The 13,811-nt window shown below is 41.2% G+C and overlaps 5 protein-coding genes across 5 annotated transcripts; 2 read left to right on the top strand and 3 right to left on the bottom strand.

The window, feature by feature from the left end:
* Nucleotides 1-2,279: 2,279 nt before the first annotated feature.
* LOC132790640 (glycerol-3-phosphate phosphatase) lies at nucleotides 2,280-3,847 on the bottom strand. Its single transcript, XM_060799254.1, has 3 exons — nucleotides 3,678-3,847; nucleotides 2,610-3,294; nucleotides 2,280-2,546 (listed from the first exon to the last, which is right to left on the bottom strand). The coding sequence occupies exons 1-3, from the start codon at nucleotides 3,772-3,774 to the stop codon at nucleotides 2,390-2,392; spliced, it is 939 nt and encodes a 312-aa protein (XP_060655237.1). The 5' UTR covers nucleotides 3,775-3,847; the 3' UTR covers nucleotides 2,280-2,389.
* A 131-nt stretch (nucleotides 3,848-3,978) lies between these two features.
* On the bottom strand, nucleotides 3,979-5,930 carry LOC132790638 (glycerol-3-phosphate phosphatase). Its single transcript, XM_060799252.1, has 2 exons — nucleotides 5,621-5,930; nucleotides 3,979-4,996 (listed from the first exon to the last, which is right to left on the bottom strand). Exons 1-2 carry the CDS (start codon nucleotides 5,715-5,717, stop codon nucleotides 4,143-4,145), a joined length of 951 nt encoding a protein of 316 aa, XP_060655235.1. The 5' UTR covers nucleotides 5,718-5,930; the 3' UTR covers nucleotides 3,979-4,142.
* A 186-nt stretch (nucleotides 5,931-6,116) lies between these two features.
* LOC132790637 (mediator of RNA polymerase II transcription subunit 19) lies at nucleotides 6,117-8,171 on the bottom strand. Its single transcript, XM_060799251.1, has 3 exons — nucleotides 7,431-8,171; nucleotides 7,246-7,363; nucleotides 6,117-7,188 (listed from the first exon to the last, which is right to left on the bottom strand). The coding sequence occupies exons 1-3, from the start codon at nucleotides 7,866-7,868 to the stop codon at nucleotides 6,698-6,700; spliced, it is 1,047 nt and encodes a 348-aa protein (XP_060655234.1). The 5' UTR covers nucleotides 7,869-8,171; the 3' UTR covers nucleotides 6,117-6,697.
* Nucleotides 8,172-8,498: 327 nt separating this feature from the next.
* Nucleotides 8,499-10,783, top strand: LOC132790636 (dihydrolipoyl dehydrogenase, mitochondrial). The gene is made up of 4 exons (XM_060799249.1): nucleotides 8,499-8,682; nucleotides 8,983-9,510; nucleotides 9,567-10,445; nucleotides 10,508-10,783. Exons 1-4 carry the CDS (start codon nucleotides 8,644-8,646, stop codon nucleotides 10,571-10,573), a joined length of 1,512 nt encoding a protein of 503 aa, XP_060655232.1. The 5' UTR covers nucleotides 8,499-8,643; the 3' UTR covers nucleotides 10,574-10,783.
* Nucleotides 10,784-11,216: 433 nt separating this feature from the next.
* On the top strand, nucleotides 11,217-13,717 carry LOC132790633 (uncharacterized). The gene is given in 4 exon segments (XM_060799238.1): nucleotides 11,217-11,636; nucleotides 11,700-12,136; nucleotides 12,195-12,438; nucleotides 12,440-13,717. Coding segments are annotated over 4 exon segments (2,085 nt in total). The 5' UTR covers nucleotides 11,217-11,399; the 3' UTR covers nucleotides 13,607-13,717.
* Nucleotides 13,718-13,811: the final 94 nt, after the last annotated feature.

Here is a 13,811-nt window from a genome sequence, read left to right as displayed (position 1 = left end):
TTTTAAGTTGATTGGGGATTTATTGGGGATTGACATTATGTGGGGAAAATTCGGGGATTTTTACATTTTTTGATTTCCTGTCCTTTATAAATTTGTGACAGCACAAAAATTAGACGATGAATGGCGAGCTCACGCAATGCTGGATTTTTGTCAACATGGGCTTGAACTTCAAAATAACATTGATGCTGAATGTTACTAGAGTAAAGTGTTTCGTCTGAAAAACGCTGCGGGAGCATACTTGTTTCAAAATATGAAAATTGTTATTTCGTCGTTGCTGATACTGCCTTTTTCAAATGCATCGGTCGAGCGCAAATTTAGTGTTCTTAAGAATTTGAAAACGGCAAACCGGAATCGAATGAATACAGATACTGTTGTATCATTTATGGCTGCAAGAGAAGGCATTAAAAAACTAGGCGGCAGCGTCAAGTTCAACCCGTCAAACAAAATTCTATCAACAAAAATGTGGAAAACAATATGAATGTTAACTGTTTGAGTTTTTATTTTAATTAATTAAAAATACTAATATGAGTTATACTCAGCTTTTTATACTTTCATTTAAAAAAAAAACTATGTGGGGAATTTGTGGGGAATCAGCGGATTTTTGTCCCCAACTTGGGGAATTTTATCCCGATTTTTGGGGAAATGTATAAATTTGCATTGGCAACCCTGGTCCCAACCAACCGGAGAATGTACTCAATGTTCATGGACTCGCAAATTTGTCAAAGTTGACTTTTAGCCGACAACAGGACAATTTACATGTATCAGGAAATTTTACAATGCTATGGAATATTGAGAAAACGGATCGCGTTCAGGTGATTTCTTTTAATATTTTCTAAAAAATTATGCTAATGACAAAATGTGATTTTAAGGTTAAAGTTACCAACTCTCTACTCTATAAAAAGTACTAATTTTTGTCCAATACTGTTTGATAAGAATCAATATTAGTACACATTATGGATAAAATACATAACGAGTATCGACGAAATGAAGAACAATTGTCTAAATGTTCCGGGGGGTAAGATATCTAAAAATCATAAACTATTTTGAATGATACTGCGGCAATATAAAATAATTATTTTTCCAGACAAAGTATATACAAGAAGACTTCGATATGTATATAGTTATCGAAAATAAAATGCAAAATATGGAAGGAGAACATAAACTACGAATTGAGCTTAAAGCATTTGATCAGTTAAATAGGATGCGTCCAACTATTATATGTTATGAAGTTAAAATAAACCTTGTAAAATTAGCACGAGAAGTAAAAGCAAAATTGCCCTTATAAACGACTTACTTGTCTACCACTTTGTGAGTTTTTATTATTGTATTTAGTTACGCAATAATTCGTGCCTTAGAGGTCTGGAAAAAAATAGTCAAAAGTTTTCAAATATCCGTTTTAAATTCTAGATTTTGTTTTATCTATTTTCCAGATTGGTGTACAGGGAAATCGCTGAAAGGAATAGTGTTCTAAAGCTTATGGAATACAAAACGCTGATGTAAATTTTAAGCTGTCCGCTGTAAGTTACACTTATTACATAACAATAAATGTTTGTTAAATTAGAAGTTTCTTTACTTGCTACCTATGAGGTCGAAGGGTATTATAACTTTCGATCACATCACATGTTATTGTTGCAGGCCGATCAAGATTGTATAATATTTTTTTCACGCCATCTTCATACCGTGAAATTGATACAAAAAAAATATAGGCGCTATTGTTTTTATTAAAAGCCAAACGTTATATATAAAATTTATATTAATATTATATATATAATCACTATATAAGATTAAAATTGTATTTCTCTCCATTATGGGATTATCTAACTCATTGATGCAATCAATATGGTGTTGAAATTGTAATTACAATATATTAGGTCAACTAAGCAAGATACAGTCGAGTGTGCTCGCCTGTGAGATACCCGCCACCTATTGTGAATCAAAGCTATACAATGCAGTATTAATTTAGAAATATACCAAATAAATATACCAAAAAATACAAATAATATAACAAAGACTATTTTACCATATATACATAGTCTAATGATCGAGGATGTGTATATAAAAACATCCACGATCAATAATTTCGTTAATTAATTTATTGACCTGAATAAATATTAAAAATGGGTATAACATGAACGTCAGCTACTAGCTGAATTTTTTGACTGTGGAATAAAAAATTTACAATTGAAAAATATATTCTGTTATCAGCATGACATTATACGTTCATTTACTATTTTTCTAAGTTATTTATGTATGTATAGACTAGACAGTACAAAATTTGTTAAAATGCATTTTATTGACAGGCAAGCGTATTTATTATTCAACACGGTTTTTGCTTATCATTTTTGTTCACACTATTATTTATTACTATTATTTACAATTTTATCGAGGCCTATATATAAGGCAATAGATTGCCTAGCTTGGGCAGATAAACATCTGGCATTGGCAGCTGGGGGTTCTCACGCAACTGATCCAATTGATAGCTGCCCGTGCCCACTAGGAGGGATTGCATGTTACAGTTCCTAGCAAAGGTGACGTCGACTTTGCAGCTACAAAGGCAGAGAAAGTGTGACAGATTTGACGTTGAATGACATTTCGCAGCTGCTGCTTACCAATCGCCAATCATTAGCGTACGCTCTGGCTGCAATGCAGCTGTGCTCAGCAGTGGCTGAAGCACCAAAGGATTCGGTTTGCCCATTTCCAATGCCGGACGTTCGGCACAGGTTTCGATGGCGGCGACAAAAGCGCCGGTGCCGGGTATGTGAAGAGAGGGATATTTGTGCACGGCATCCTTGTTCGTAACGAGAAATAGGCAATCGGGATTGCTGCTCAAAATGTGACAGGCACGGGCCAATTTGCAGTAGCTGAAATACTCGTCCCAACCGACAACAACGGCTCCAATATTGGCCGCAGCTGCGGGCGTACTAAACTCACGCTGGACAAACTCCTGCCACTTGTCACCTGGCTGCAGTTCCTCGGCTTTACCAGCACCAAAGCTCTCAATGCCGGCGTCGGTTAATTCCCTAGCAATAGCCGCATTTCCGACCACGTAAACCCGCTTTGTGCGGTCGAATGTCTTGTGCTGCTTGAGATAATCAACAATGGTTTGTGTCGGCGAAATGATGTGCGACTCATTTGGTATATGAATGCCCAGTTTTTGAGCGCGTTGAAAGATTTCATGGCGAGTCTTGAGGCCATTATTTGTCATCAAGTAAATCTTTTTTCCAGCACGTGATTGCAGTGCATTCAACACTTCTACAGCGCCTTCGATAGCCGTATCATCAAACCATATTGTGCCTAATTAATATGAATTAAATAATAAGTTTAAATTCAAATTCGATCGCGCGCGTAAAGCTTCTACAGATACATAACTTAAGATAGGTGGCAACGCCAATATCTCATATGTTGCCTTTTATAGCTTTGTGGTTTTTAATAATTCTAGATAAAAATCTGATCGTTCAGAAGGGCAACAAAAACCTGTTCTAAGATCTAGAAGTTATCGTATTTTATTTAAAAAAACTGGAAAATTATTTAAAAAGATGCGCTTTTTTTAAACTTTGAAATGGACAGCACACTTTAAATAGTGTAAGCAAGTTAGTATACTTTGGTATATTCCACTTGCGGTCACTTTGACTTGCAGTCTTCTACTCACACACGCACACATAGAAATGCTTACTCACCGTCGCCGTCACTGATAATCGTATCGAAGCTCTTCAGCCAGTCGCTCACCTGCTCGGCCTGAAGATCTAGCAAATTCGTGCCGCTCGCCTTAAACATGCTGTAATGGCGCACTGATTATAACTGTCAGCCGAATTGGCACAAAAAACGTTCGTGCCCCAACCACAATTGAGCGTCGGCTGAGCGGCAAACACAGTTAGCTCGCTGTGCATGCTGTCTCCCTTGCACCTATGTATGGATAGTTCATATGCGCTACACTTGATGGCATTTCAATAAACACGATCAGTTTACAAAATAATTGTAGTTTTATTGTAAATTGAACTAGAAACATTTATATTTTTGTTATGTGTAAAATAAATTCCCATCTATTGGTTATATTTTAATAGCGTCCCTGAGCGGAATACATACATAGGTTAGTTGATTGAGAATAAATGAATAAATTCAAATGAAAGTTAAAAGTTAAAAACTTAATAACTGCCACCAGTTGCCTTATCAACAATAAAAGGCAGCAGATCTCCCAATCTGGGCAGGTACACATCAGGTATTAGCTTTTTGTCCTCTGGATTTTTGCTCTGCTTCCACTCGGCAACATCACTCAACTGATGAATGCCGGTGCCAACGAGCAGCGTTTGAAAGCCGCAATTGTAGCCTAGAAGTACATCTGTATTAGCACGATCGCCAACCATCAGAGTGCGCGATGGATCAATAATCTTCTGATTGATCAATGGTGCACAAATGGCCGGATTCGGTTTGCCAATAACGATCGGTTCCCGTTCCGCACATGTTTGAATGGCTCTCACAAAACTACCGCTGCCTGGCACGACAAGCGTTGGCATTGGAAAACGTTCATCCGTATTTGTGGCGATGAATAAGCAGTTCGGATCGCTAAGGTACGATGCGGCTTTTGTCATTTTCGGAAAGCTAAAATGTTCATCGAATCCAACCACAACGGCGCCAATATCCTTCTCCAATACTAAATGCTTTGACATAAACTCTCCCAACGATCCGTGCATCTGATCTGGGCCAATTGTTGTATGCGCAATGCCAACGGCATCCAGTTCTTTAGTAATACCCTCCGATCCAATCACATAGACCTTTTTGCTAAAGTTGTGTGCCTTCAAGTAAGCTGCTGTTGCATGGGCAGTTGATATAATACCATTTTCAGTGATGTGATATCCCATATCAACGCCCTTTTTAAGTAACTCGGCGCGAGTCTTTGTAGAGTTATTTGTGCAAAAATAAATGCTTTTGCCTATGGTTTTTAAATTATTCATAGCATCTGCGGATCCAGCAATCGGCTCACCATAGACCCAGAGCACGCCTGTATAAATGCAAGATTAAATTGTTATGAATATAAATAATAGTTAATCATCCAGAAAATCAATAAAATATTTACCACAAATTTTATAATACACATTTACCAGAATTATTTTCTAACTTTAAAGTATTATTAAATTTAAGTTGGAATTATTTTCATTTACCAGTTTTCCACATATGATATTCATTAAAAATATAATATAATTTTTTAAATCTCGTAAATATTGTATCATATCTCATTCTATAGTATCTTTGATTTAATAAATGGTTTGTTTTTTAAATAATACTAGACTATATTCGTTCATTGTCTGTCTAAAGTTGACAAACAAATTTTATAATATTTCATAATATCAATTATCATGTTCCTGAGCATGAAGTGGAGCAGCTTCAAGAGGTCTTGTTAGCCGCACCCCATTGACATTGTGCTTTGACATTGAAATTTGCGCGGCCACGCACACGCACACACAAAAACACATGCACAACACGCAAAAGGCATAACTACACAAACCTATAGTGACTGGTGACGTAGAGCCTGTCTGCTTTCGAAAACTTCCTATCGTTACGCAATTTACATACATACATATATATATTTGTGATGTAGCATCATTTAATAATTTATTTCACTTACCATCGCAATCAGTAATAACAGAATCAAAGCTATCTAGCCAAGCTTTGACCTCATCTTTGGATAGGTTCAATAGGTTGGTGCACGTTTGTTTATACATTGTACGTTTATCGTTGTGTTTTAATTGATGAAGTGCTTACACATGGGACTGGGATAATCAAATGTTAGTTTCGTACTGCAGGTTACCTTTTAATTACAACATTTCATTCACTGATAATTTATTTATGTATATCTATGGGCTGATGGCCTTTCAACTATCTGGCAGCTCTCCAAAACCAATCAGCTGTTTGCTTTCAGGCTCAGCTGGTCCATAAGTACTGTCGATTTACGGTATATTTTAGTACATTCCTCGCAGTAGCTGTTGCATTTGCCAACATTTTCCCTTTCATTGCCCGCTAAGTATGAAATTCGAAATTGTTAAATATAATTGTTTATTACATTTCTATGCCGTTTATTATTGTAATGGGCGCTTACATATATAATTAATTACTTAGAGTACAGGTTTCTGTTTTGTTAAATCTCAGCTTTTTTCTTTCATTCATTATTAATTGTTTTTTTTTTATACAAACATGCTGGAAGAACAAACCATTGCAAACAAAGAGAAATACTGTAGCTAGCACTAAAATTTTAAGCAAAATAAGAATATTCATTTTGATGACTGATCATTTTGTAAAGTGCATGCTAGGATTTGTATAAATTTGTAAATGTATATGCGGTGTATATAATTAGGTTTTTGAAGTGTTGGGGGTTTGTAATTGTGGAATCTAGAGCGAAAATTTAGCATTTTGTACCATAATTTGCATTAAATAAATCTCATTAAGCTAGCAATGCATTACAAAACGAACGAAAAGTTGGCTAATTACAATTTAAACTATTTTTACAATCATAACTTTAAATTATAACCTAAACATGAAACTTGTTTTTTTTTCTTTTTGTTTTTTTGTTATCAAGAAATTGCATTTAGAACGTGCGTTTGTATTTTGGACACATGTGATTTTCTTTTGTTGTTAAAGGAGCTATGGATGTGTGTGTTTGTGTGAGAGAGGTAATGAGCCAAGTCTATTAACTAATGGATTTCGCCTAAAACTGTGACACTAATAAGCTGCCTGGACCGCCCGCTCCGCCACTACTCGAGTTGCCACCCGGTCCACCGCCGCTTGTGCCAAGCACAGAGCCCAATAACGCTCCACTGGGCATTTGTTGTTGATGCTGATGTTGCTGTTGATGCTGCATTGACAACTGTTGTTGAGGCTGCTGCTGTTGTTGCATTTGCAGCGATGGCGGAAAACTATTAAGACCCATGCCCGTATTCATGCCGCCAATAACGCCGCTTGATCCCATTGGATTATTCGACATGCCCGCTGTGGCGCCCATAACTGGTCCAGCTCCCATGCCACCAGCCAAGGCACCGCCACCGCCGGGCATGCCCATGCCCAACGCTGACCCAGGCTCAGGACTTTGATTTTTCTTTTTTCGTTTCTTTTCCTTTTTACGCTTCTTGCGCTCTTTGTCATCCTCGTGACGTTTCTGCTTTTTGTGCTTCTTCTCGTAGGTCTCCAAGCCAGCGGAATCTAAAAAGGTTGCAATGAGAAGAGTTGCAGCTAAGCGCAAACTCCACTTGAACTTACCCAGCAGCGTTGACTCTGTGCCGCCCGTGGTGACGCCGTCTTTGTGTTTGTGCTTTTTGTGCTTGTTTTTGTGTTTACGCGCAGGTGTTGCATATGTGGTGCGATACTGTTCCGGCAGCTGGCAATAGTAAATAATAAATATGATTAGAAATACATACAATTACAATTGGAAGGATGAGACAAACCGGTCCAGGATGCAAACGAAAACCGGCTAACTGCACGGCAGTCAGTGGCAGCAGCTCTTTGCCACCAATGGGTGGCTTCTCGATTACGCTACGCAGTGTGCTGTTCTCGACGGGATGCGTGATGAGGTCATTGATGCCTGGTATATTTGGCAGAAAAGAGGCCAAGGATTCCTTGAACTTTTTCTCCTTGAATTTTGTTAACGTATGATGCAGTCCATATTCGGTCATGAGATCCTTGTCACCTGTCAATTCAGCCTTCGCTGGTGGCTCCTTCATCGAATAGAATGGTCCTGTGTGTATTATTGTTGGTGTTTTACCTAACGATATCGTTGTCTTCAACGTTCCCGACGAGTCCTGTCGCGCCACCACTGGCGATCGACCGCCATGGGGCGAGGAGCGTGGTGAGTCCATCATAATGTTGCCGTAGTTGCTCATCATTTTGTCGCAGTTGCAGGAACAGGAACAAAAGGCAGACGAACTTTCAAGTTAGGCACTCATACAACAACAGCAACAACAACAAGGCCAGACAGCGCAGCAACTTTCGCAAGTCGCTAGCAGACGCTGCCGCATATACAAATTGCGAGCACTATTTGCTCGGCTTGCTATTGCGGCCGCTTAACACTTTTAACTATGTTTTAACAATTATTTTGCACGTTTTATTGCGATTTTCTTTACTGAATTTGCAGACAAACTCTCGCCATCTTGTTGTGTTCGTGTACAAGTGTGCACAGACAGCGAATAACTAAACATACCATGCATGCTATGCTAGGGCCTGAAATACCAAAATTTTGGTCCGATTACATTGCATATCGAAATGAAGTTCTTATCGAAATAAATACACTAAATTGAGCGGGAAAATGTAACGAATTCCACTTTTTGTTTTCTGCAAAAGAATATTAAAGAATTTTGAGGGATCTTTAAAAACGTTAGATGTAATTTAAAATAAATTTTCTAAATGGTCTACAATTGACCTTATCTCTAAATAGTGTAACCAGTCTCCAACAACCAAATGTGATATATCTCACAATACAGTGGTATATTTTGCAATGCAACTTGTGGTCACGCTGGCCCAGTCATCATCTGCGATTTGTGCCGTGTTCTAGCAAAAAATTTCCAGAATAATTTTCAGTGCAAACATTGAAAATTATTGGAAATCATAGTAGTAGTTGGTGGAATTTCAAAACACGAAAGTAAATTTTACAACTAACCAACAATGCAGTCGACGTTATCGAGAGCTGCGGCTGTTGCCAAGGTACTAACTAAGAAGTTAATGTAAAAAACATTACCAAAAAATCTCAATCGAGGGTTATGCAATTCTAACCTAAATAGGTCATAACTTTGGCATTAACTGCATTAGTGACGTCAAAACCGTAAAGTGATTGTGAATGTCAAGGCCGTTCATTAACCGCTGTTATTAAGATTGTTAATCTCAAAAAGACTGTTAAATGCCTCTGCGATTAGCGTAAACACAACAAAACCGTAAAAATAATATTGACAGTGTGACCAGTGTGTCTTTCGAAATTAAAACCGTTCTTTAAATTTTTGCTTGCAGTCTCAGCTACGCACCAATGCTGCCATTTTGGGCTCTTTAAATGCCCGTTTTTATTCCGCAACACACGAAGCTGATATTGTGGTGATTGGCTCTGGCCCTGGTGGCTATGTGGCCGCCATCAAAGCGGCCCAGATGGGCATGAAGACCGTCAGCGTGGAGAAGGAGGCAACGCTCGGCGGCACCTGTTTGAATGTCGGTTGCATTCCATCGAAGGCACTGCTCAACAATTCGCATTATTATCATATGGCACACTCCGGTGATCTGGCAAAGCGTGGCATCAACTGCGGCGAGGTAACGCTCGATCTGGAGAAGCTGATGGCCCAAAAGACGAATGCCGTTAAGGGCTTGACGGGCGGCATCGCGATGCTGTTCAAGAAGAACAAGGTCACCCAGCTCACCGGCTTTGGCAGCATTGTCAATCCCAACGAAGTGCTGGTGAAAAAGAACGACGGCACCACCGAAACGGTGAAGACCAAGAACATTTTGATTGCCACCGGCTCCGAAGTGACTCCCTTCCCAGGCATCACGGTAAATATAAATATCACTTCTTTTTTCTTCAATCTCTTACGTGGTTTTATGTGCAGATCGATGAGGAGGTGATTGTAAGCAGCACTGGAGCCCTGAAACTGGCTCAGGTGCCCAAGCATTTGGTTGTGATCGGCGCTGGTGTTATTGGCCTCGAACTGGGCTCCGTGTGGTCTCGTTTGGGCGCTGAAGTCACTGCCATTGAGTTCATGGACACTATTGGCGGTGTGGGCATCGATAATGAGGTGTCTAAGACCTTCCAGAAGGTCCTCACCAAGCAAGGACTCAAGTTCAAGCTGGGCACTAAAGTGATGGGCGCCTCACGCAGCGGCAACAATGTCACCGTCAACGTAGAGGATGCCAAGTCTGGTGCCAAGGAGGAGATCCAGTGCGATGCTCTGTTGGTGAGCGTGGGACGTCGCCCCTACACCGAGGGTCTTGGCCTCGAGGGTGTTGGCATTGTGAAGGACGATCGTGGTCGCATTCCCGTCAATGCCACGTTCCAGACGGTCGTGCCAAACATTTATGCCATCGGCGATTGCATTCATGGCCCAATGTTGGCCCACAAGGCTGAGGATGAGGGCTTGATTACCATCGAGGGCATCAATGGCGGTCATGTGCATATCGATTACAACTGCGTGCCCAGCGTGGTCTACACACATCCCGAGGTCGCGTGGGTTGGTAAGTCCGAGGAGACGCTGAAGCAGGAGGGTGTCGCCTACAAGGTCGGCAAATTCCCCTTCATGGCCAATTCGCGTGCAAAGACAAACAACGAGACCGATGGTTTCGTTAAAGTTTTGGCTGATCAGGCCACAGATCGCGTGCTGGGAACGCACATCATTGGCCCCTCGGCCGGTGAGCTGATCAATGAGGCTGTTCTGGCCATGGAGTATGGCGCATCGTCTGAGGATATTGCCCGTGTCTGTCATGCTCATCCAGTAAGTTGGAAAAACACTTTCCCACTTCTTAATATATTGATTAAATTGATGTTTCTTTGTAGACCTGCGCTGAGGCTCTGCGTGAGGCGAATGTGGCTGCTGCTTTTGGCAAACCCATTAATTTCTAGATCGTTTTCTTGCTGCTGCCCTGCAACAAACAAAAAATCAACACATTTCGATATACCTAAAAGTGTCTGCGAGTTGAAAATTCTCATTGTGCAAATATTTCAAAAATTCGCCGATAAATATATAGAACTGCAATGTATTGCAAAAATATATAATTGAAAATCGTTGTCCTAAGTATAGCAATAAAATCGCGTTTAAATTTACGATAACAAGCGCGCATTTATTTTATTACAAATTATCGGTGGGTGCTGAATATGGTTGGTCGTGATTGGCAAGACTATCTACGTTTATCGATAAGCTAAAATATTAAACAATGCCATTAAATAAAGGTTTGTTCACAACGAATTTCTAATAAGTGATAATAATACGATTTATAATTGTTTATGTATTAATAAATACTTTTATTTTTTAATATAACGGTCGATATGTTTCAGTCGATCTACATATATAAAAGCGAATATGAAATAGACGACTTATCGACACAATGAACCTTTTTGTATATTTCTTTGGTTGTCGGTAGGGAAAGTTCAGCTATCTTTGCAAAATAAATGCACGCAACTTGAAATAAGGTGTAGCAATCGATATACAACTAAGTTATCGAAGTGTCAGTTTTGTTCGGTCACACTTGACATATGTTCATATTTTGGTTTTTAAAAAAGAAATACCTAGTGCAAAATTAAACACACAATCAGATTCGGGGTGTTATTTTCTTTAACTTTTGCTTTTTTTTTTATTAAGTGTGATCCATATATGCAAAACCATTTAAAACTATTTATGTAATTTAAACAGAAACCGCACACAAAATTCCGAATAAGAAACACTTGCGCAATGTTTCGCGTGGCCATCAAAATCAATGTTCCCAAGAACCATTCCAATTGCATTTCAATCTCGCGGCAAATGTCGCTGGCCAAACGGTTCTTGAATGCCAATCAATTTCAAACTACCACAATTGGATTTGGCGGAAAGGAACAACGAACAGTGCCATCGTCGGCGACATCGCAACTACACGCAGCTGGCAAGCAGCAAAAGAAGTCGCCCAGTGTGGACAACAGCAATGAGCAGCCGGTGAGTAGCAGAAGTCTTGGACGGTGATGTAACAATTCACTCACTCCCCACTCCAAATGGCAGACAAGCAGCACGCGCTGGCCGCGCAAGGTGTTCAGTGGCATCCAGCCAACGGGTTCACTGCATCTGGGCAACTATTTAGGTGCAGTGCGAAAATGGCTGCAAATGCAGGAGCAGAACAGCAGCGATAGCATCACGATTTGCATTGTGGACATGCATTCGATAACAATGCCACACAATCCTCCAATGCTGCGTGACAATATCTTCACCATGGCAGCCACGCTGCTCGCCTGCGGCATTGATCCGGCCAAGTGCACATTGTTTGTGCAATCGGCGGTGCTGGAGCACAGCGAATTAAACTGGATACTCAGCTCGTTGACGACAATGCCGCGATTGGCGCAGCTGCCGCAGTTCAAGGAGAAGTCGCGACAGGTGCGCGATGTGCCGCTGGGTTTATATGTCTATCCCGTGCTGCAGGCCGCCGACATAATGCTCTACAAGTAAGAGAGTGCTTTAACCTATACTTGCCTTGACTTAAACCCAACTGTTTTTTTGCAGAGCTACCCATGTACCCGTTGGCATTGATCAGCTGCAGCACATTCAGCTGGCCCAGCATCTGGCACGCAACTTCAATGGACGCTATGGCGAGCTGTTTCCCGTCTGCACTCCTGTCATTGAGCAGGACGATGGCTCCAGAGTCTTGTCTTTGCGTGATGTGTCGAAGAAGATGTCCAAATCGGATCCTAATCCCAAGGGCACAATTAATCTGGCCGACTCCCCTGAGCAAATCAAAGAGAAAATCAAAAAAAGCTGTGACAGACTTTACGTCAGATATTTCTTACGATCCAAATACGCGTCCAGGCGTCAGTAATCTCGTCAATATACATGCCCATGTAACGAACTCGAGCATTGCCACCGTTGTAGAGGAGGCCAAAACCTTGGATACCGGACGGTACAAGGAACGTGTGGCCGATGCCGTCATTGAGCATTTGCGTCCCATACGCGAACAGATCGATCGACATATGGCGAATCGAAAGGAGCTGAGCTACATGCTGGAAATGGGTGCCGATCGAGCACGTCAAGTGGCCCAGCAAACGATGCTGGAAGTGAAGCAACGACTGGGACTAGGCACTTATTGCAATCAACCGGCTAGTGTGCAGGTTGCGCCACTGCTGCCAGAGCATTCCAAGCAGACGGCGAGTCAACGACTGGCCAAGGGAGTTTTGCACCCGGAGGTCAATGCGCACAATCAGCCACATTTCGAGCAACGCATGGAGGCGGGACGTACAATTAATGCTATTGGGGGCGATGCTGGTGAGGCTATCAGCGGTGATTTCGACACAATGCAACAGCAGCTGCAATCGCGGAACATGCGACGCATGATCCAGAAACCCATTGTGCCTGTGCAGACGTTGCGCGTAGAGAAGTCAAGGAATCGAACGGCGTCTCGTCATGTCTTCAAACTGGACACCTTCAATGTGCCTAAGGTGGGCTTCAATGCGCCTTCAATGCAAGGCCCAACCCTGCACAACGCTCGACGCTCTGCATCGCCGGGAAGTGGACAACTGGGTTTTGCTGCCACGCTGCCTTTGAATGCGGTTAACAGCATTTCGGGCTTTAAATATGGACAGAGCGGCAATCACAGTGCCTTGGCTTCGGTGACTAGTCAAGCGAATGCGATTACCAAGCAGCAGGAGTTGGTCAGCACTTTAGCCAACAGTGCCTTCTATAAGGCAGCGGCCAGTTCCTTTAACAATGCCAATCCGAGTGTTGTCAATACTGCCGCCAAAACAGTCCGCAGTAAACAGCAACAACAGCAGTTGCAGCAAGCGGAATCTGATCACAGCGAGTCCGAGCAGGTTGATGAGGACGTGGAGCAGTCGACGGATCAGCAGGATGAGGATGAGGAATCCTCCGCGTCCTCGTCCAGCGACATTTCGAAGCCAGAGGCCACAAAAATGGAGAATTAAATAAGCACCATGCAAAACCTGTGCACTGTTGTTGTTTAGTATAATCTTTGTAAGCAAAAATCGTCTGTTAAACTTAAACACTAGTCAACCAAAAAAAAAAAATACACAAATTTAAATTTCGAAGTGTAAACTCACTCACTTTTAGTATTTTGCCTCAAGTCAATACGTTTGGTGTTTGCTACTTGTAAATATTCGGTCACACAGT

Source organism: Drosophila nasuta, chromosome 3, assembly GCF_023558535.2.
Source record: "Drosophila nasuta strain 15112-1781.00 chromosome 3, ASM2355853v1, whole genome shotgun sequence".
Taxonomy (NCBI): Eukaryota; Metazoa; Arthropoda; class Insecta; order Diptera; family Drosophilidae; genus Drosophila; species Drosophila nasuta.
The sequence above is the reverse complement of the archived record's forward strand: the minus strand, read 5'-3'. Positions and strand labels throughout refer to the sequence as shown.